The sequence below is a fragment of the Aegilops tauschii genome, chromosome 5 (assembly GCF_002575655.3).
Source record: "Aegilops tauschii subsp. strangulata cultivar AL8/78 chromosome 5, Aet v6.0, whole genome shotgun sequence".
NCBI lineage: Eukaryota > Viridiplantae > Streptophyta > Magnoliopsida > Poales > Poaceae > Aegilops > Aegilops tauschii.
This window is the reverse complement of record NC_053039.3, coordinates 185319350-185342452: the sequence shown is the minus strand read 5'-3', so window position 1 is coordinate 185342452 and position 23103 is coordinate 185319350. Positions and strand designations below refer to the sequence as shown.

Sequence of the window (23103 nt, the reverse complement as noted above, 5' to 3'; positions counted from 1 at the left end):
ATACAATTATAGCATGAACAACAGACAATTATCATGAACAAGGAAATACAATAATAACCATTTTATCATTGCCTCTAGGGCATATTTCCAACACGTGATGCCTATATACATGATCATGCCTAGATATTCTCATAACTATGCACTTTTCTATCAATTGCTCGATAGTAATTTGTTCACCCATCGTAATACTTATGCTATCTTGAGAGAAGCCACTAGTGAAACCTATGGCCCCCGGGTCTATTTTTCATCATATAAGTTTCCAATATATTTTTACTTTGCAATCTTTAATTTCAATCTATATCATAAAAATACCAAAAATATTTATCTTATTATCTCTATCAGATCTCACTTTTGCAAGTGGCCGTGAAGGGATCGACAACCCCTTTATCGCGTTGGTTGCAAGGTTCTTATTTGTTTGTGTAGGTACGAGGTGACTTGTGTGTAGTCTCCTACTGGATTGATACCTTGGTTCTCAAAAACTGAGGGAAATACTTACGCTACTTTGCTGCATCACCCTTTCCTTTTCAAGGGAAAAACCAACGCAAGCTCAAGAGGTATCAAGAAGGATTTCTGGCGCCGTTGCCGGGGAGATCTACGCCAAGTCAAGTCAAGTCAAGACATACCAAGTACGCATCACAACTCTTATCCCTCGCATTACATTATTTGCCATTTGCCTCTCGTTTTCCTCTGCCCCACTTCACCTTTGCCTTTTTATTCGCCCTCTTTTCTGTTCGTCTCTTTTCGCTTGCTTCTTGTGTCGCCATGTGTCGTCATGGCCAGTCCTTTATCTGCTCCTCTGTCTCCCGAGTTTGAAGTTCTTCACTTCAAACAAAGACAAGGAGAAAACTTAAAAGATGCTTGATATAGGATGATGGAATCTTACCGTAATTGCACCTTAGAGGTGAGTTTTAGAATTTTACTTCGCAATTTTTATGTTGGGCTAAATATGTCCCATAGACAACTCTTGGATTGCGTTGCCAAAGGAAATTTTATCGAAATTGATCCCAGTATTGCGCATGAAATCATAGAGGGAATAGTGGGAACACTACCTCAACAAAAGGGGCCACATCATACCCAGGAAGAGATACAAGTTTTTGAGAAGATTTGTGAAGTAACGAAAATTTTACAAAAGTCTCTCGAACCTCTTAAGAGTGTTAGCAGAAATCTTCACCGCATGAATATGTTGATTACCCTTTGCAATAAGCGGTTGGATTCTTTAGATCTTAAAATCTCTGAATATGAAGGGAAACGTAAAGAACCTCCCGGATTCGAGCATGACTCCGCCAAAAGATTAAAAACCAAAGATGATAATACCTAGATCTATTCTTGCTTTCATGCATAGCTAGGGGCGTTAAACGATAGCGCTTGTTGGGAGGCAACCCAATTTTATTTTTGTTTCTTGCTTTTTGGTTCTGTTTAGTAATAAATAATTCATCTAGCTTCTGCTTAGATGTGGTTTTATGTTTTAATAAGTGTTTGTGCCAAGTAGAACCTTTGGGAAGACTTGGGTGAAGTCTTTATGATCTTGCTGTAAAAAACAGAAACTTTAGCGCTCACGAGATTAGCTGCAATTTTTTACTGGAGAGTGCTTTTAGGTTGATTCTTTTTGAAGATGACTAATAGACAAATTCCTCACGTCCAGCAGTTTATTTCAGAATTTTTGGAGTTAGAGAAGTATACGTTTGATACAGATTAGTACAGACTGTTCTGCTTTTGACAGATTCTGTTTTTCGTGTGTTGTTTGCTTATTTTGATGAATCTATGGCTAGTATCGGAGGGTATAAACCATAGAGAAGTTGGAATACAGTAGGTTTAACACTAATATAAATAAAGAATGAATTCATTACAGTACCTTGAAGTGGTGGTTTGTTTTCTTTCGCTAACGGAACTCATGAGATTTTTCTGTTGAGTTTTGTGTTGTGAAGTTTTCAAGTTTTTGGTAAAGATTTGATGGATATGGAATAAGGAGTGGAAATAGCCTAAGCTTGGGGATGCCCAAGGCACCCCAAGGTAAAATTCAAGGACAACCAAAATCCTAAGCTTGGGGATGCCCCGGAAGGCATCCCCTCTTTCGTCTTCGTCTATCGGTAACTTTACTTGAGGCTATATTTTTATTCACCACATGATATGTGTTTTGCTTGGAGCGTCTTGTATGATTTTATTTTTTGCTTTTTAGTTTACCACAATCATCCTTGCTGTACACACCTTTTGGGAGAGACACACATGAATCGGAATTTATTAGAATACTCTATGTGCTTCACTTATATCTTTTGAGCTAGATAATTTTGCTCTAGTGCTTCACTTATATATTTTAGAGCACGGTGGTGGTTTTATTTTATATAAATTATTGATCTCTCATGCTTCACTTATATCATTTTGAGAGTCCTTTAGAACAGCATGGTAATTTACTTTGGCTATAAAATTAGTCCTAATATGATAGGCATCCAAGGTGGGTATAATAAGAACTTTCATAAAAAGTGCATTGAATACTATGAGAAGTTTGATACTTGATGATTGTTTTGAGATATGAAGATGGTAATATTAGAGTCGTGCTAGTTGAGTAGTTGTGAATTTGAGAAATACTTATGTTGAAGTTTGCAAGTCCCGTAGCATGCACGTATGGTAAACGTTGTGTAACAAATTTGAAGCATGAGGTGTTCTTTGATTGTCATCCTTATGAGTGGCGGTCGGGGTCGAGCGATGGTCTTTTTCTACCAATCTATCCCCCAAGGAGCATGCGCGTAATGCTTGGTTTTTGATGACTTGTAGATTTTTGCAATAAGTATGTGAGTTCTTTATGACTAGTGTTGAGTCCATGGATTATATGCACTCTCACCTTTTCATCATTGCTAGCCTCTTCGGTACCGTGCATTGCTCTTTCTCACCTTGAGAGTTGGTGCAAACTTCACCGGTGCATCCAAACCCCGTGATATGATACGCTCTATCACACATAAACATCCTTATATGTTCCTCAAAATAGCCACCATACCTACCTATTACGGCATTTCCATAGCCATTCCGAGATATTCCATGCAACTTTCCACCGTTTCATTTATTATGACACAATTCATCATTATCATATTGCCTTGCATGATCATGTAGTTGACATCGTTTTTGTGGCAAAGCCATCATGCATAATTTATCATACATGTCACTCTTGATTCATTGCCCATCCCGGTACACCGCCGGAGGCATTTAGATAGAGTCATATTTTGTTCTAGTATCGAGTTGTAATCATTGAGTTGTAAATAAATAGAAGTGTGATGATCATCATTAATAGAGCATTGTCCCAAATAAAAAAAGGAAGAAAGGCCAAATAAAAAAAGAGAAAGGCCAAAAAATAAGAAATGAAAAATAAAAAGGGACAATGCTACTATCCTTTTTTTCCCACACTTATGCTTCAAAGCAGCACCATGATCTTTATGATAGAGAGTCTATTGTTTTGTCACTTTCATATACTAGTGGGAATTTTTCATTATAGAACTTGGCTTGTATATTCCAACAATGGGCTTCCTCAAATGCCCTAGGTCTTCATGAGCAAGCAAGTTGGATGCACACACACTTAGTTTCTTTTGCTGAGCTTTCATACATTTATAGCTCTAGTGCATCCGTTGCATGGCAATCCCTACTCCTTGCATTGACATCAATTGACGGGCATCTCCCTAGCCCGTTGATTAGCCACGTCAATGTGAGACTTTCTCCTTTTTTGTCTTCTCCACATAACCCCCATCATTATACTCTATTCTACCCATAGTGCTATGTCCATGGCTCACGCTCATGTATTGTGTGAAAGTTGAAAAAAGTTTGAGATTACTAAAGTATGAAATAATTGCTTGGCTTGTCATCGGGGTTGTGCATGATGAGAGCATTCTTGTGTGACGAAAATGGAGCATGACCAAACTATATGATTTTGTAGGGATGAACTTTCTTTGGCCATGTTATTTTGAGAAGACATAATTGCTGAGTTAGTATGCTTGAAGTATTATTATTTTTATGTCATATTGAAGTTTTATCTTGAATCTCTCGGATCTGAACATTCATGCCACAATAAAGAGAATTACTTAGAAAATTATGTTAGGTAGCATTCCACATCAAAAATTCTGTTTTTATCATTTACCTACTCGAGGACGAGCAAGAATTAAGCTTGGGGATGCTTGATACGTCTCCAACGTATCTATAATTTTTGATTGTTCCATGCTATTATATTATCTGTTTTGGATGTTTAATGGGCTTTATTATACACTTTTATATTATTTTTTGGACTAACCTATTAACCGAAGGCCTAGTGCAAATTGCTGTTTTTTTTGCCTATTTCAGTGTTTCGCAGAAAAGGAATATCAAACAGAATGAAACCTTCGGCAGAGTGATTTTTGGAACAAACGTGATCCAGGAGACTTGGAATGGACGTCAAGAAAGAAGCGGGGAGGCCATGAGGCAGGGAGGTGCGCCTGCCCTCCTGGGCGCGCCCCCACCCTCATGGGCCCCTCGCAGCTCCACCGACCTACTTCTTCCTCCTATATATACCCATATACCCCGAAAACATCCAGGAGCACCACGAAACCCTATTTCCACCGCCGCAACCTTCTGTACCCGTGAGATCCCATCTTGGGGCCTTTTCCGGCGCTCCGCCGGAGGGGGAATCGATCACGGAGGGCTTCTACATCAACACCATAGCCTCTTCGATGATGTGTAAGTAGTTTACCACAGACCTTCGGGTCCATAGTTATTAGCTATATGGCTTCTTCTCTCTCTTTGGATCTCAATACAAAATTCTCCTCGATCTTCTTGGAGATCTATTCGATGTAATTCTTTTTGCGGTGTGTTTGTTGAGATCCGATGAATTGTGGGTTTATGATCAAGATTATCTATGAACAATATTTGAATCTTCTCTGAATTCTTTTATGTATGATTTGTTATCTTTGCAAGTCTCTTCGAATTATCAGTTTGGTTTGGCCTACTAGATTGATCTTTCTTGCAATGGGAGAAGTGCTTAGCTTTGGGTTCGATCTTGCGGTGTCCTTTCCCAGTGACAGCAGGGGCAGCAAGGCACGTATTGTATTATTGCCATCGAGGATAAAAAGATGGGGTTTATATCATATTGCTTGAGTTTATCTCTCTACATCATGTCATCTTGCCTAATGCGTTACTCTGTTCTTATGAACTTAATACTCTAGATGCATGCTGGATAGCGGTCGATGTGTGAAGTAATAGTAGTAGATGCAGAATCGTTTCGGTCTACTTGTCGCAGACGTGATGCCTATATACATGATCATGCCTAGATATTCTCATAACTATGCACTTTTCTATCAATTGCTCGACAGTAATTTGTTCACCCACCGTAATACTTATGCTATCTTGAGAGAAGCCACTAGTGAAACCTATGGCCCCCGGGTCTATTTTCCATCATATAAGTTCCCAATCTATTTTTACTTTGCAACCTTTACTTTCAACTATATCATAAAAATACCAAAAATATTTATCTTATTATCTCTATCAGATCTCACTTTTGCAAGTGGTCGTGAAGGGATTGACAACCCCTTTATCGCGTTGGTTGCAAGGTTCTTATTTGTTTGTGTAGGTACGAGGCGACTTGTGTGTAGTCTCCTACTGGATTGATACCTTGGTTCTTAAAAACTGAGGGAAATACTTATGCTACTTTGCTGCATCACCCTTTCCTCTTCAAGGGAAAAATCAACGCAAGCTCAAGAGGTAGCAGCGCCCGCCTTGGGGACGTGTGGTGGTCGTCCACGTACCTCCACCGTCCAAATTCAATGCGCACGCACGGCGGCCCCGGTTGTCGGTCACACGACGGAGGGTCGTCGTCCTTCTTAAATTGGAAGCCATGGACCGGCGCTAGTCCACAGTTTCCACTTCCTAGTCGTTCGTGCCTCCTCGAGCCCCGACCGCAAACCCTAGCCCTCATCCACATCTTTGCCGGCGACAATGGTGGGGTGATGGTTCCCCGACCGCAAGACGAGGCACGACCGCCAGGCCAGGGCCGTCGTCTGGTCGCCGTCGCCGCTCCCCCATCCCACCTCCACCTCCACCTCCACCGCCCGCATTTCATATCTCGTCGGGCGGCGCCGCGCCTCGCCAGCGGCCATACGCCAAGGCGGAGGTGTACCAGCGCTACTGGAAGACGCGCACGCCGTTGTCGTGGGGCGACGTGCACCTCCCCAACAACTGGCACCTCTCTGCGGATCGCGTGCCTGTCCCGCCGATCTCGGTGAGTGGCCGCGCCCGCCGCCTGCCCCTGGACCTCATCGACGACTGGAGGTACGCCGTGGACTCGCCGCTGTGGGATACATGGCTCCGCGACGAGCACAACATCCGGCGGCAGTCCTACTTTGCAGGCCGTCCGCAGAGCCCGCGGCGGCCACGCGCTGACCGCCGCGCGCCCCAGTCGCGCGGCCGCAGGCAGGCCCGTGGCCTCACCCCTACGCCGTCGCTGTCACCGTCTCCGTCCCGCCACCCCGAGCGACAGACGACCGCCGAGCAGGAGGACTGATGCGGCAGGTGATGGAGGAGTCCGTCCACACCCACGACGAGCGCCAATGGGAGGGCCTCGAGGAGATGTTGGCCCTGTCAGCGGCCGGGGACGTCGCCTTCCCCAAGCTCGATGCGTACGTCAAGGAGAAGGCCATGGAGGAGGCACGGCGAGAGGTGGACATGGAGGAGGCGTGGCCAGAGGTCGCGATGGATTAGCCGACGGGATGGAACCCAGCATTGGTCGGGCAGTCCTAGACGTGGACGGAGACCATGCGGTGCACGCCCAAGGTGGACGCCGACTGGTGGTCACCATCCCCGCTGCGCGAAGAGGTCGTGCAGGCGCCATCGCAGCCGACACAGCAGGCGCCTCCGGCGTGGCAGGGGCCGCTATCCCACCTCTGGCAGCCACCTCCATACGCCAACCTCACCAGCGACGACGACGAGGAGGAGTAGACGGCGGCCATGGAAGGCAACGGCAGCCACGACGACCCTTATCTAGTTTTTTAAAAATATAAAAAATGTTTATGTTTATATGAATGTGTTCAACTAGGGTAATCTAGACGTTTTAAATGTATGTATTGATATCTTTTAGTTGTTTTTAACGTTTATTTAGGGTTTTCGGGTTTTTTTTATTCACGTAAAAAAAGGACCGTTTGGGATGCGGCCCACCCGTTGGACGCATCGACAGGCGCGCACGGCCTCAAGCAGATGTCAGATTTAGGACAACGCTAACGCCCACACGTGTGGTGGGAGACAAATCCGCCCACACGCTATATAACACACAGACTACGCCATGTCACCGCGTGCATGCATGTGAGAATTTTTTCAGTTTTTAAAATGTTTTATTTCTTAAATGAAAAATCCGATTGAAGATCCGTTTTCACCGTTAAATCCCTCGCGACGAGATCTTCGAAACTAGATCTCATATCAATATATTTCGACGAATTTTTTTGTTAAAAGTTGCCATGTCTATTGCACATGAATTGTCATGATGTTTATACTGAAGTTGCCATGATATGTTTCAGCTATTTTCTTCTACATTTAAAAGTAATTTTTGACATATTATAAAACAGAGAATTAAGAAACTAGACTTGACATGCACCATAAACTAAAATTGCCATGATACATGCACTTAAAATTGCCATGGTTCATAAAAAAATATATTTTCATGATCAAAGTATTGAAATTGCATCATAAAAAAACTAAAATTGCCATGCTCTACAAACTAAAATTGCCACATGACAACTTTAGTTTAAGCACTATGGCAACTACAGTGTAAACATCACGGCAACTTTTGGGCAAAAATTTTTTTTGTCGAAACATATTAACATGGGGTCTAGTTTTGAAGATCTCGTCGAGACGGATTTAATGGTGAAAACGAATTTTTAATTCGTTTTTTAATTAGGAGATAAAACATTTTAAGCTGAAAATAAAAAAATCTGCTGATGTCATATGTTCATACGTGGCAAAATAAGTGATGATAAAAGCATGTGAACGATATGCAAATGTACACACGCGTGGACGTTAGCTTTTTCGCAGATTTATGGTTTTTTCGTCTGTGTAACAAACGGATAGGTGGTGGATCTCCGCTGTGAAGCAGTAACCAGCAGCAACCACGGCAAACAGGCGTAAACGTCATCACTCGACACATCGACCCTTGACTCGAGTAGACGCAACAACAGCACCGACTTGACCAAAGTAACTTCCTCCTCGGCATGAGCGGCTCATCAGCCATTGCCCTTGCAATCCGCCCAACCTCGCATCCCTTTCCCCGAGGAGTGGCAGAGCTCGCCTCCCTCGCGTCGTCGTCCTCGTCGGCATGAGCGGTTTCCTCGTACGCACTAGATGCACCAGCTTCATTCACTTCTCCAAATCTTCAACAAAAAGTTCCTGTTGATTTGTTTGTTGTTCGTTGGAGCTATTTAAGCTTCGATTATTTGTTTTTGTTTCGATTCGTTGATCTTGACTGTTGCCGTTACGATTTGCTTGGAGTTTCAGGCTGTGGCCGGCAAGATTGTCACGTTCCTGCTGTGGGTGCTCTTCCTGGTCCTGCAGACAGCCACCAAGGTTGTCGGGGGCCTCCTGCAGGTTGCACCGCCAGCCGAGCCACAAGAAGAGCCGCAACCAGAAGCAGCACCACGACCCAGATCGCCGCCGGCTGCGAGGAACCGCGCCGGCGGCGGCCCCGCGGATCCATACGATCCGCAGTCACAGCTGTGGGACCCACCACCGTCCCCCCACACCGCTCCGGTGACGGATGAGTATCACTCGTCCTCGATCTACCGGCGGCGGGTGAGCGCCCCGCAGGCCGCTGAAGATTTGGTGGTTTCCTCCAGCAGTTACTCTCATTCGGCCGTGGCAGCAGCGCCAGCCTCTCCGGCTCATGCCGTCTCAGTGCCACCAGTGTCGCGGACAATTAAGACACCGGCAGTTGCCAGTAAGCGGCCCAAGCTGGAGAGGAAGTACTCCAAGATTGTGGACCAGTACCGCTCCTTGGATGAGGTATGTATCAATGTGTGTATTGGATTGGTGATGCTCAAATGTTCAACACTGCTTCCGGCTCGAAGCCATATCAGGGATGGAATTAGCCATTGTAGATGGCTTGGACATCGGTGGTATCTGGTTTAATGTAGTGCTGTGGAGCTTGCATGGTGCTTACATGTAAAAGGTGCGAAACTGATAGTGCAAAATTTCACCCGGATGATAACAAGGTGGGGAACAATTTGCACGAGCCGCACAACAAACTGATGCATCTGCTCTTTTGAAATTGAAAATTGCAAATCGAGCCCGCCGAATAAACACTGTTTATAGACTAACGCCAAACAACCGAGTCCAGAGGGAGTACTTAACAAATTGTAAGGAAATATACTCCCTCTTTAAAGAAGTACTCCCTCCGTCCCAAAATTCTTGTCTTAGATTTGTCTAAATACGGATGCATCAAGTCACGTTTTAATATTAGATACATCCGTATCTAGACAAATCCAAGACAAGAATTTTGGGACGGGGGGAGTATATTTCTTTACGGAGGGAGTACTTAACAAATTGTGACACTTGGCTCAATACTAGAGTTCTGTATGCAGGTTATTGAAGCATTAGCGCAAGCTGGCCTCGAGTCTTCCAATTTAATCATTGGAATTGATTTCACGAAAAGTAATGAATGGACAGGTAGTTGAATAGAATATATGCATTGGACAAAACATTCATTCTTGATGCTTGACTATGTCTGCAATTCGGCATGCAGGAAAGAGGTCATTCAATGGTGTGAGCCTGCATCATATTGGTGATGCCCCCAATCCTTACGAGCAGGCAATCTCCATCATTGGACAAACACTGTCAGCTTTTGATGAGGATAACTTAATTCCGTGCTATGGTTTTGGAGATGGTAAAGCTCAAACTTTTCTTTTGTTAATTTACCAATATATAGTGAAATTGCACAAGACTTATAGTTCAGTTTTATTTGGAAAACGCAGCATCTACACATGACCAAGATGTATTTGCCTTCAACCCTGACGAAAGACCATGCTATGGGTTTCAGGAGGCTTTGGCTCGATATAGAGAAATTGTTCCTCATCTTCGTCTTTCCGGTAGGAAAGCTCAATTTTGATTGTTGTTTTTTGAAGCGTACAATCATGGTCAATGTATGGATAAAATTTGTTATATGTTTGAAGGTCCTACATCATTTTCTCCAATAATTGAAATGGCCACAACCATTGTTGAGCAAAGCGGTGGCCAATACCATGTTTTAGTAATAATTGCCGATGGACAAGTAGGCTTTTTTATATCACCCTTCTTATTTTTATTTTTTAGTTCAATTATTATATCATTGGCTTCCTGTGCATGATGATGTTTTTCCTATGTTGGTATTATTTGGCCTGTGTCTGAAATATCACTGTACAGGTCACACGAAGTGTTAACACTGAATTTGGTCAATTAAGTACCCAAGAGCAGATGACTGTAGATGCTATTGTGCAAGCCAGGTAATGTGGGGTTATTTTAGGCGGAGTATGTAAAATGGTGTACCATAGAAGTTTCTTAGTTGCAATAAATATCATGATCAAGATGCTGTTGTGTTGTATGTTTAATCTTAACATGATTCCTGTTAACACCAGATGTGTACAGTTAAGGGTGTGTTTCATTATTCTACTACCCCAATTTTCTATTGCTTACCTGATGGCATAATGCGTATATGTACTTAGAAAGTTCTGTTTTGGTATGTCAAAATACACCTATTTGTTTGTATTTCTTGTTCCTGCAGTATTCATGTCCAGCTTGCAACAAATTATTTACATTTGGTTAGTAACTGCAGAGTAAGCGTAAGACGTTGAAAAGCTCTTGCTACTTGTCTTGATTTTCAAACAGCTGCAGTAATTGCTATCAGCATTTAATTGTTTTTATGTCACCAACAGCCTTGGGGAAACAAAAAGTCCCAACAAAGTACATTACCCTCATCAGGCTGCCCGTAATGGTGAGTATCATATACTAATATCATGCATATGATACTGGTGTATGATACTACTTCCGTAATGCATAGTATCATAAGTTAGTATCTTAGGTTGCCTTATTAATTCCCATCCATGACACAAAGTAGTACAACATTTAATATGATACAGTATCATAATATGATACCACATCCTCTCTTTCCTCATTTAATTGTGTGCCACATAATAAAAAAAGTCTAGTTGGCATGCATGATATCGTTTATGATACTACCATTACGACCAGCCTCAAGGACATCATATACGATAATGTTGTGAAAAGTGTTCGAAGAAGTGATGGCGACACTGATGACTTTCTAGTTAAAATAGCACTCCACCAAGGGTCAACTTTGAGGCCTTATCCTTTTGCTTTGGTGATGGATGAGGTCACAAGGAGATATCCCATGGTGTATGCTCTTTGCGGATGATGTCATGCTAGGCAACAATAGTCATACAGGGGTTAATAGGAAGTTAGAGCTGTGGAGGCAAACTTTAGAATTGAAAGGTTTTAGGCTTAGTAGAACTAAAACTGAGTACATGAGGTGCGGTTTCAGTACTACTAGGCGCGAGGAGGAGGAAGTTAGCCTTGATAGGCAGGTGGTACCTTAGAAGGACACCTTTCGATATTTGGGGTCAATGACGCAGAAGGATGGTGATATCGATGAAGATGTGAGCCATCGAATAAAAGTTGGATGGACGAAGTGACGCCAAGCTTTTGGCGTTTGCTATGATAAGAGAGTGCCACAGAAGCTAAAAGGCGGGTTCTATAGGATGGTGATTCGACTTGTGATGTTGTATGGTGAGTGTTGGCTAACTAAAAGACGACATGTCCAACAGCTAGATCTACAAGAGATGTGTTCTCACACGAACACGTCGTGTACCTCCAACGCCGAGGGTGATGCACCGCAGCTCACGTCGAAGGAGACCCGTCCGGAAGCGTGGTACGCAAACAATCCGGCGGGTGCTTTTCAGGACCCGAAACCCCACGCGCTCGGGAGGGACCCCGTCTGGACGCGCGGCGGCTATGGGCTGCCCTAGGTCGGTTCGCCCGCCCCTAGAGCCTCGAGGATCGCTGTCCTTCAACACGAAGAACGAACGAAGAACTAGAGAAAGAACAAGGGAGAGATATAAAACTAGGGTAAAAAATATATGTGTTTTGCGATTGTGTTGTTTTTTCAATCGGTCGTCACACCTCGTGTATATAAGAGGCGGATGGACTTCCCGTGCAAGGAAAGGTTAGAATTCACGTTCAAAACCCTAGTTTGGGTCCAACTCGGAGTCCAAACTTTCCAAAACTGTTCAGTTTATAATCTGGCTGCACCTTGCGGATCACTTTTGAGGCAGTAAATGACCTCCGATGAAAATGCGCCCAAAAGCATATTTACTCGTTTCGACGAGACGAACAACTTTCGTGTTGAACGTTTTTCGATTAGAGGGCATCTTCAGGGCCAAATGGCTCCCGCAAAACAGGCAATTATTCATGCAACTCATCAGACATAGTCACATGTGTGTCTTGTCCCGGGCGTCATATTTTGCTCACTGCAGGGTCGCGCTGTGCGGGCTCTAACATTTGCATACGACTTCGGATTGGGACGATTTTTATATCAAAATCGATCATTTGTGATCTTTGGCTTGGGATCTTTTGTGGGGTTCAAACCAAAGTACCTTTGCTTGTGCCCCTCTTGATAGTACGACTGTCCTACACTCAATGGACAGCCGTCGCCTCAGGCAACTTGCGAGGTGTCGTAGGGTTCCCTCTGGGTTCTGGTAGTCATGAAGCGAGTGTTCAACAAACTGGTGCAGTTGATACATGAAGCTAAGCTAAGAGTTCGCACCTTGCTTTTGCATGACCATTGCCAAAAAATATAACATCATAAATTCATCATATGGATTGACATAACACTGACTTCTCCTTGGTCATATGTTCCCATTTTGTTGCAGTGAATTTCCTTTGTCTATAATTCTGGTCGGAGTTGGAGATGGTCCTTGGGACATGATGAATGAATTTGATGACAACATTCCTGCTAGATCTTTTGACAATTTCCAGGTAAATACCAAAACTATATAAATACTGATATTTGCCTCCCAAGCAAAATAACGGTGATATTCGCTATCCTAGTTTGTCAACTTCACCGGAATCATGTCAAAAAAGATCAGTCAAAGCAACAAGGAGACAGAGTTTGCTCTTTCAGCACTCATGGAAATACCTTTGCAGTACAAAGCAACATTACAGCTTGGAATACTGGGGTAAGCAGAAGCAAGAGCAAGTGTAGTTACACATATTTCTTATTTACCATTCCTAGTTGGCTTTGATTGTCTCATTTGTTATTCATGTTTTTACTAACTAGGCGTCGACTTGCAAAGTCTCCAGAGCGAGTTCCACTTCCTCCTCCTTTTGCAAGTTATAATACCACCTCAAGAGCAGCACCATCTTGGGCAAATAACTTCCGAAGTGTGCCTTCTAATCTTAGGGAGGAGGCAACTTTAGATTCAACAATCACACCGTCAGTTACACCCCCACCAGCTGCAGATGCTAGAGCATCAGAACTCCAAGTAAGACAAATACTGCCCTGCTATATTGTAGGATCTTTATAAATTGATCCAGACTAGAAAAAAACGAGAATCTCATGGGCAGGCACACACAATATAGTAAAATAGTGTATGTAGTAATTTTTGGAACAATGTTACAGCATAGTGACTTGAATAGTAAAAAGTTGTTCCAAAATTGCTACTTTTTGTGCACAATTTTACTATACTACGTATAGTTTTTCTAGCGGTGTAGAATAACTATTCTACACTCGAGCTTAGCATAGCACTATTGTGTGTGCGCGCGTGCGTGTGTGTGTGTGTGCGCGCGCGCATGCTGAGCAATTAGCCAACTACTAAAAATAAGGGGATCCGAAATTCGTAGGAGACATGATAGTTTGGTTTTTCATGTGATTTGTTTGGTACCGTCAAATAAAATACTACCATATTTTTCATGGTGAACGGTAGTGGTATAATGATATCAGTATATGAATATGAAATGGAAGTATATATGTTGAAAGTAGTTTCCTTCTTTAGGATGATTAAACAATTAATGATACTGCTAGCCACAATCCAAACAAGTATATACTTGTCGGCAATTGAAAGGTACTACCTCTGTAACTAGATACTCCCTCTGTCCCATAATATAAGAGCGTCTTTGACACTGCGCTAGTGTCAAAGACGCTCTTATATTATGGGACAGAGGGAGCATAAGACATATTTAGTTACAGAGGTTACTTGAACTGCAAAAACGTCTTATATTTAGTTACAGAGGTAGTATATACTACTTGGCACTATACTGCTTAATTACAACCCAAAAGAGTATATATTGGTTGCCAATAAAACAGGTATATACTACCACGTGCTAAATTAAGGGGTATGTACTGTTTATATCCAAAACAATATATACTGCTTGGCAGTTAAAGGAAGATATACTCTTTTCTTTCAAAGGAGTATATAGCTTATTTTTCATGATGGAGTAAATAACTTTTTTTCTACCCAATGGAGTATGTCAAGCTAAAGTACGCATATATGTTCATAAAGAACAGGAGTATATACGTTTAGTTGATGGAGATGACTCGTGATCTAGGCTACTGGCTGAGGGGATCAATTAGCCAAGAAACTACTAAACCAACCCTTGAGATGTTATCAGCCTTGCAAAGGCAAGCTGACATGGCCACCACTAAGGTCTATTGCTGCAAGAAATTGAAAAATCCAGCAAAAACAAGGTAACAAGCAATCTTAAAAAAGCTAAGTCCACTTCACAACCCTCAACTTACCAAAGAGTTTAACTTGCAACCCTTGACTCCAAAACCGGTTAGAACACACTCCTAACTTCCAATACTGTTTACTTTACTCCCTTGAGACGATTGGGACATGGTTTTGTGTGGCGTGGCACATTCAAATTGACCCCTCAAAGCTGAGGTGGCATCCGAGTTAGCAAAAATTATAAAACAAAATTGCTTGTCCCATTTGTCATAGCACATCTTCTTCCTCATCTTTCTCTTTCCTTTCTCTGTTCCTATATCCCGAGCCCAAGCGAGCAGCTGCGGTGTGCTCCCGGCCATACCCGCCCGCCAGTGTGTTCCCGTGCTCATGAAGATCTAGCACGTCTGCTAGCATCTGCATAATAACGATCCTAGGTCACCACTTCCACACAACGTACACTTTGCAACATGCACGCCATGTAGGTGGAATGCTCGGTATCATAACATAATTCCATACAAATCCTTAGCTATGCGTAGGCGAGGAAAAACGAAAAAAAGTCCCATAGCGATTAGGTCCGCGATCAGCCAACTGCAACATTGACCACATACGCACCAACCATCTCATGACAGCACACAGACGATGAGGTTCTTCAACATCAACTCCTTCGGGAAGGAAGCGACGCTCAAATGTCGCCGTCACCGGATCCAACCACCTAGGCCAGAATCTAGGTTTTCAGCCTGAATAATCAGACCGAGCATATCCGAGTAATGCCTTCAACAACGTAACGACGTAGAAAAAACATCGCTATTGCCAGGTATAACTAGCTCGGGTCAGACCTAGGCCTTCACACCATCATGGAAGTCACTCATGTGTTGTCGCCACCGCTTTTTCGTGATTCCAACAACTACATGTGATGTGCTACCGCCACTGCTGCACAACCATAACTCTGTGTCAAGCCGTCGTCCATAGTTTGCATCTCACCGCCGAAGTCAACCACCAGATATGGAGAGATGAACCCTCCCGAAGACCTTTCGGTGACCACCGCCGTTGTGAAGCCGCAGGAGGTCGCTCCACCACAGTTTGTAGCCACCAGCACTTGGCCGACCGGTTCTAGATCACCACCATCAAGACGTCCAGATTTGAATCAGGCAACCACGCTGGTTTGACCAAGGACAACGCCAAGTTGTGGTTGAAGGGAAAATCCCAACTCATCGCCACCATCAATATGTGTGCACAAGTCTCTCAATTCATCATCATACACCGCAATGGTTGAAGGGAAAATCACATGCTCAACCATCTTGTCACCGTCGCCACGGGTGAAGGCCGAAGATGGCACATCATCACTCGCCTTCATGACCGAAGGGAACATTCCATGCTCGGTCATCTCACTATCGCTTCTGAAGATGGAAGCATCATTCTTGCTTGTCACCATGTCACTCGCCTCGAAATCTTGGTCCTTGAGTGGCTCTGTAGTCGTAGTCGTCGTCGCGCCGTTTTCAAAAAGAGTCATGGTAGACTCGGCATCGTTAATGCCACGAGGAGGGATGGCGGTGAAGTCGAACATTGGAGCGTAGTATTGGAGCTCGTCGGGCTTGGACATCTTTGTGGTACTACCCTCATGCTCGTTGCCTTGGAGTTGCCTTGGAGTTCGGTTGTTGCGAAGTGTGCATGGGGTCGAGAAGCCTTGGCCTTCTTAAGTTCTTGTTCCGCATTGAGAGCACCAACGTAGAGGTCATCGAGAGACTCGTATTTATTGAAGAAGATAGTCTTAGCGATGTCGTTGTTCAATCCCGTGGTAAAGTGGCACTTCATCCAAATGGGGTCATCCACACCGGTTTGTCGCAATGCTTTCTTCATCTCCATGAAGTACCCGCCGAGGGACTTGGGAACCTTGTTTGCTGTTCTCCAATTGGCGTCGAAGATTTTCTGTGTAGGTGGAAGGCACAAACTCTCGCCGCATAGCTGTCTTCGTTTTGGGCCAACTCATGTGGAAGTCCTTCGAAAGTGTGTGAAGCCACCATGACGATGCGTAGTCGTGGAAGTTTCTTGTGGCGCACTTCACTTGATCTTCGGAGGGGGACTTGATGTAGTTTGAGGTTCATAGAAAAGAGTCTCATGGTCGGTGTCGAGGTCATAGTAGCTCGTGGAAGTGGCGAACCTAAGCTTAGGGAGCTTCTCTTGTTCATATTCTTGAGGTACTTGTCAGCGAAGATGCCGCACATCCAAAGGCGAAGATGCCAAGGGAGGTGGTGAAGTCCTCGAGCTCTCAAACTTCATGAACTTGTCGGTGATGGTGTCGATGCCGATGTGACCTTGCCGGAGATGGTAGCTCGTGAGCATGTCACTTGAGTATCTTCTTGAAGATGATCTTGAAGACCTCTTGCTTTTGTTGATGAGGACATTGAGCTCCTCCATTTGAGCGTCCATCTTGGCGTCGACGTAGCTCTTGTTGACATCGAACTCGTCGTCGTGGATGTAGACTGAAGGAGATGTGCCGTCCCTATACATCATGGCACTAGTGCAAGTAGCAAGTGCTAAAAGGGAAATAACAATATCAAGTTACCTTCTTGGCTCTGTGGATGACAAGGATAGAAGATTGTCCAATGTGTACTAATAGAGCAAATATGGTGTTGATAAGTGTTCCCGAGCGCACCCACAACTCACAGCAAGGCTATATGTGGAGCTCGGTAAGGGATTAGTGGCACAAAATATCAAGCAAATTGAAGTTTAAGATATTGTAAATGTTGAAATCAATCCAAAGGACTCAAAATGGAAAGCAAGTGATCACTGAAGTAGAGGAGGGCATAGAGGAGGGCAACAAAGAACACGTGCGGTGGGATAATGGGGCTTGTGCAACTATAGAGATGAGCAATACAAAATTGCCTAACGAAGACTAAGCTCGTGTTGCACAAACACAAGGAGAGACACTAGCTTGATAGCACATTTGGGCACGATTCACCACTTGGCACCAATCCTATATATGCAACCAAAACGTTTTCCTATTCCATGTATCCGTATGCACATGTTTATCTTTTCATGCCCCACTTTTGCTTATAAGTTTTGATCTTTTCCTTGCTTAGAAGCTTTTTTTTTCTCTTTGCCACTATTCTTATTGAGCCTCAACTAAATATGCATGGGAGTAAGCTTTCACACTATATGATATACCAAATGATGTAACAATATGATATCGTATCACTATGGTGCTCAAGTTTTCGCGTAGCATGACAATACTTGGATAGCTAGTCTCAATAGTTATGAAGGTGATCGCAAAGATGGTGGGGCTATCAAAGTGTAATGGCAAGGAAAGGTTTGTGACGAAATGGATACCTTCGTCAAACTTAACTTTTCACTTAGTTGGAGGTAACCGGCCTTGCTTCCGGTAGGTGGTCTCAAAGGATGGATGATCATCGTCGCTTGTGGAAGCTTATGGTTGATGTAGTCGATGGAACGGTACACGGTATCGTTGTTGAAGCAAACCGTCCCCAAGTTGCCGATACAACTTAGAGACTCAAATCACAACTCAACGACCACAAATGCAATGGGGACGAAAAAGGGTCAATATTGCAGAAGTTATGGTGGTTTTGATAGAGGGCCTAGGCGAAGATGCCAAAATTTGAAAATTTTGATGGACTCAAATGGTGTGGGAACTAATTTTGGTGGATGGTGGATGTCAATAACTACAAAACGAGCTAAAGAACATCAAAATCAGAGTCCGGATGAATTAGTTAGGGCCAAAACAAATGGCAGCCAAAGTCAGTTTTCCAGGTATTGGATGTCCGGTCGTCAGAGAAGCACCGGAAGTCCGGTAATGGCTAGATGTCCGGCCGATGGACGCAATTTCTATACCGGCACCGGATTTCCGGTGGGGCTACCGGATGTCCGGTGGCTGATATCCAGCACGAGATTTGGACTCCGGATCGTGATTTTGGGGGCAAAATTGATGGGGGAAAAAGACAAATTGGGCCTAGAGAATGCCAAGGGAGGTAGATCCATTTGCCAAACACTAGATCCACAGAAAGAAATCAACAAAACTCGGTAGAACATCAAACCACAAGATAAAATTGGGGCTATTTTTGTTGGAAATTTTTAGAAATTGGGCAAGAGCACAACAAACTAAGGGTAGAAAGTGAGGGGTAAGGCTCCAAATTTATGGCAACCTTGCTTTGATACCAAGATGATGTAGGGTAGAGACCCTATGTGGCCCAATCTTCATAAATTGGAGCTGGATTTGAGAAAACCCATGAAGAACACAAGGGGAATCACACAAATCAACACATAGATGCAAATGAAGATACACATAGATAGTTCCATGTTCCAAATCATCCAAGGAGTGAGATGGAACAAGATAGTTTTTCCCCAAGTCCTAGGACAAGGAGGCCTTGATAATCCACTAGGGATTCTTCTCCAAAGGAGGCCTTGTGTTCCAATGGAGTCTCTCTCTCAAGAGGAATCCCACAAGGGGAGAGACATGAGCTAAGCTCTATGATTTTGTTTCTATTCTTAAGGGGGAGGTCTATTTATAGTATATGCCACGGAAGGGTAGGTGGGAGAGAGATATAAGGTCAAGTGGCCTGTCTTGCACACATGCAGGTACCGGATGTCCGGTGGCTCGCGAGAAACCGGATGTCAGGTACACACCGGAAATTCGTTGATTTCCTCTTGGGTGTCCTGGCACCGGATTTCGGTGGGTACCGAATGTCCGGTTGGTCGTGAAGCACCAGATGTCTGGTACGCCATTGGATGTCCGGCCGCTGGAGCACGACTTAATCTTGGCTCCTCCTAGACGGTCCTCTTCATCAGGTTGTACCTCCGCAACTCCCATCTTCCGTCTTCGCCTCCACATTTCCTTCGCGGATGGTGTAGTTGTTCCTTTGTGCTTGCACTCCTCCTCGTCATCCGTGAAGCTCCGATCAAATCTATACATGCATGATAGATTATTAAGTAGTATACCATCCAAGAAGGAATCAAGTGAACATGTATAAAGGAGATTATTCATCTTTATATGTATGCACATGTCACTTGGCAAAAGTGCTCTTAACATGGTGATGTTCTTAGGATGCTCCGCATCAAGTGTCCTACTAGGACCCGACTCCATACTCTGTCTACCCCTGGTATGACTCCAAGTTTAACTGTAACCTACCTTGTACACAATATTCAATACAACTCCAACAAGCACTTGGTACTCTGTTCAAGTCAAGCCTGCTTTCCTATGCAAGCAAGTTTTCCCTAGCCCATTGTGGTTAGGTAGTGTAGAAAAGCAAGCAATATTCTTAGTTTTGAATGGCGAGCATAGCACGGTAAATTTTGTTTTTTTGCACAATATCCAAGCATGCCATTTTTCATTAGTGAAAATTCTACTCCAACATCTGTATATTCTGTTTTTGAGTAAATTGTTTTCGTTGAAATCGAACAAACATATGTATATTCACATCTACTTTTCGATATTTGCAGTTCTGCCCAGTTTGCCTTGCCAAACCCCGGGACATGGCATTTGGTTGTGGTCATCAGGTGAGACTTTATAACACTGGTAAGCCTAGACTGTTTAGCTAGACCGCGTTTTCCCAGCTCTAAGTTTTTCTTTACATGCAGACTTGTTCAGGGTGTGGACCGCAGGTCGTGGATTGCCCTATCTGTCGAAGGCCAATTGATACAAGAGTAAAACTATACTAACAGCCTCACATGCCTGACTAGGTTTGACTGAAGTACGCTGGAGTGTTGAAAGTAGAATCCATGGAAAAGAAAAAGAACTCCGTTTGCACTGTAGCTTGTACCATAAAGAAAATGAATAACAGTTGTGTACTGCTCTGTGTTATATGTCATCAATTCAGTACCTAGAACAGGCACTACTGCAAAACTAGTAACCAGTGGCAGGCGAAAAATAGCTACTAGTGACGGTCACTAGTTTTGGGCCTGCCACTGGTAACTTAAATACCACGTTTCTTCCCGTCACTGGTAACTTAACCAGGCCCACTAAAAAAGTTGCCATGGCAGTGTTTTGCAGTTCATACAACACATTATCGATACAAACATGCATGCATGTCATCGTCCATAAAATATGCATTCTATTAGTGACTAGTTGAATGCCCGTGCGTTGCCATGGGCACAAATAACTATTCGTTAACACCAATACTATGAAGCCAATATCAAATATACACTTTAGTTTTGAATACCAGACAGTGTCATGTGCACATATTCCAACTCCTGACTCCAATAATCACTTGTTATAAAATATAGACACGAAAGCTCTTCTCATTTATAAATATCGCCAAATTTATGCAGGAGAGCATGCTTCAAGAATAAGAAGGATGCTCCCATGATAAAACATTTATGGTCTTATCGAGAAACAGTTGCTGTAGTTGTTGACATTGAATAGGAAACATTTAACAAAAATGGTTATGTCGGCATAGAATAGATCCACTCTGTAGTTACAAGAGTGAAAAATGACATGCGTCGTCACTATTTGTGAGCAAAGAGGAATTTGACCTTTTTTCAGTTTTGTAATTTTTTTTAAACCCCACCCATATATTGATCAAATAACAAGAGTCATACAATCGTTCATTACACAATTAGCCACGCAGGACGGAACAGTATTACAAAGCACACCATCGAACCTGCTATCAAAACTAAATTTAGCTATCTCATGCGCCGTCATATTAGTATATCTGTCAATCTTAACAATCTTGAGATCCTTAATAAACTTAGCAGCGCTGATTGCTTTTTTTTTAGATCCACCAAAGGAGACCTGTCAAAGGTTTCTTTTGCAAGAAAAGATGCAGCAAAAGAGCAGTCAGTTTCCAAAATAATAGGTTTGAGAAGAGTGATACCAATATATATCCTGGCAAGACACGCATGAAGTTCCGCTTCGTCCACTCCGGAGCACACACGAATAAAATCCCATGAAGAAACCAGGACTTCTCCCAGATGATTCCTTGCGATAACCCCAACGCTAGCCGATCCTAGACTCTCCATGAAGCTAGCATCAACATTTATCTTAATATACTCCGGATCCGGAGGCTTCCAAAGAGCACGATCATTTTTTTGCGGACTAACGAACTTCCTGTCACCAAACACCCCCTTACCCTTTTTGCTTAAATTCACTTGCACACAATTGTTGGCAGATGTGAATGTTTTCCAATAATTTTCCACAAAGATTACAGAGGCGGTCACAAATTCTTTCCCTTTTCCAAAAATCAGGTCATTCCTCAGGTGCCAAGCTCTTCAAAACATGAATAAAACTTGCTCACGAACCGGCGACCTCAGTTGATCAAGCAGGATGAAGAGCCAGTCCGGCCCCGTAAATCTGAACAACTCCTCATCCGGAATATTCCACACTTCCCCAAAGCGATACGCAAAGCACGCGCCTTAGGACATGTCACAAGGGCATGAAAAATACTCTCATCCTAAACACCACAAATAGTGCACAAACCCAAGACCGTTTGATGATGGTTTACCCTATTTACCTGTACCGCCAAACTGTTGGTCGCTGCTCTCTAAGCAAAATTTCTAATTTTTTGCGGGACTTTAGCCTTCCAAATAACATCCCACATTCTTCTTTCCTTATTAACCGCACTGCTGGAAATTCCTGTCTCCTCACTGCAATCCTTGAGATTTAACGCCAGTTTGTATGCACTTTTAACAGAGAACATACCACTTTTCTCATAGTGCCAAGCAACAAGATCCCCCTCCCCCACGGATTGAATGCGTAACTTTAAGATCTCCTCAGCATCATGGTGAAAAAATAGCTGCCTAATCAAATTTTCATCCCATGTTTTAGTCCCGCTCATGAATAATTCCGACACCCATTTCAGTCTAGTACGCTTCCTTTTTGCTATAGCTTTTAGGCCCGAATTTCTTGGAAGCCAATTATCTTTCCAGATGTTAACATTGTTGCTATCGACCACTCTCCATATGACCTCTTTCTTTAATAGTTCCAATCCATGGATAATACCCTGCCAATTCACCGACGTGGCTTGTGGGAAAACCGTATCCAGTATGTGACCATTGGGATAATATTTTGCCTTCAAAACCATAGCACACAACGAGTCCGGTACACTAATAACCTCCAGGCTTGCTTAGCTAATAGTGCTTGATTAAATAACCTTAGATCACGAAACCCCATGCCGCCCTGACCTTTTGGTCTTGTTAGTTTATCCCAAGCTAGCCAATGTGTTTTCCTTCTATCCTCTTCGTCTCCCCACTAGAAATTTCTCATAATCTGAGCAAGTTCCTCACATAATGAGACTGGAAATTTAAAAAGTCCCATGGCATACACTGGGAGCGCTTGCAGAACACCCTTAATTTCAGATTCCTTTATACCACTAGAAGCATACTTTTCAATCCAATCTGACGCTCTTTTTAACGCCTTATCCTTGGTCGTCTGAAATTTCCCAACCTTCATTCTACC

The 23103-nt window shown here is 43.3% G+C and overlaps 1 protein-coding gene across 1 annotated transcript; it reads left to right on the top strand.

Annotated features, from left to right (window-relative positions):
- The first annotated feature begins 8058 nt into the window (after positions 1 to 8058).
- LOC109777951 (E3 ubiquitin-protein ligase RGLG5) lies at positions 8059 to 20536 on the top strand. Its single transcript, XM_020336543.4, has 12 exons — positions 8059 to 8323; positions 8488 to 8991; positions 9570 to 9654; positions 9731 to 9871; positions 9960 to 10073; positions 10158 to 10255; positions 10387 to 10466; positions 12906 to 13011; positions 13084 to 13211; positions 13313 to 13517; positions 20151 to 20207; positions 20289 to 20536. Exons 1-12 carry the CDS (start codon positions 8309 to 8311, stop codon positions 20367 to 20369), a joined length of 1614 nt encoding a protein of 537 aa, XP_020192132.1. The 5' UTR covers positions 8059 to 8308; the 3' UTR covers positions 20370 to 20536.
- Positions 20537 to 23103: the final 2567 nt, after the last annotated feature.

What these genes read in the sequence shown, in the direction of transcription:
- LOC109777951 (XM_020336543.4), top strand. An exon ending in AGTACCGCTCCTTGGATGAG is followed by an intron (nt 8,992 to 9,569) that starts GTATGTATCAAT and finishes TTCTGTATGCAG; the next exon opens with GTTATTGAAGCATTAGCGCA. An exon ending in GATGCTATTGTGCAAGCCAG is followed by an intron (nt 10,467 to 12,905) that starts GTAATGTGGGGT and finishes ATTTTGTTGCAG; the next exon opens with TGAATTTCCTTTGTCTATAA.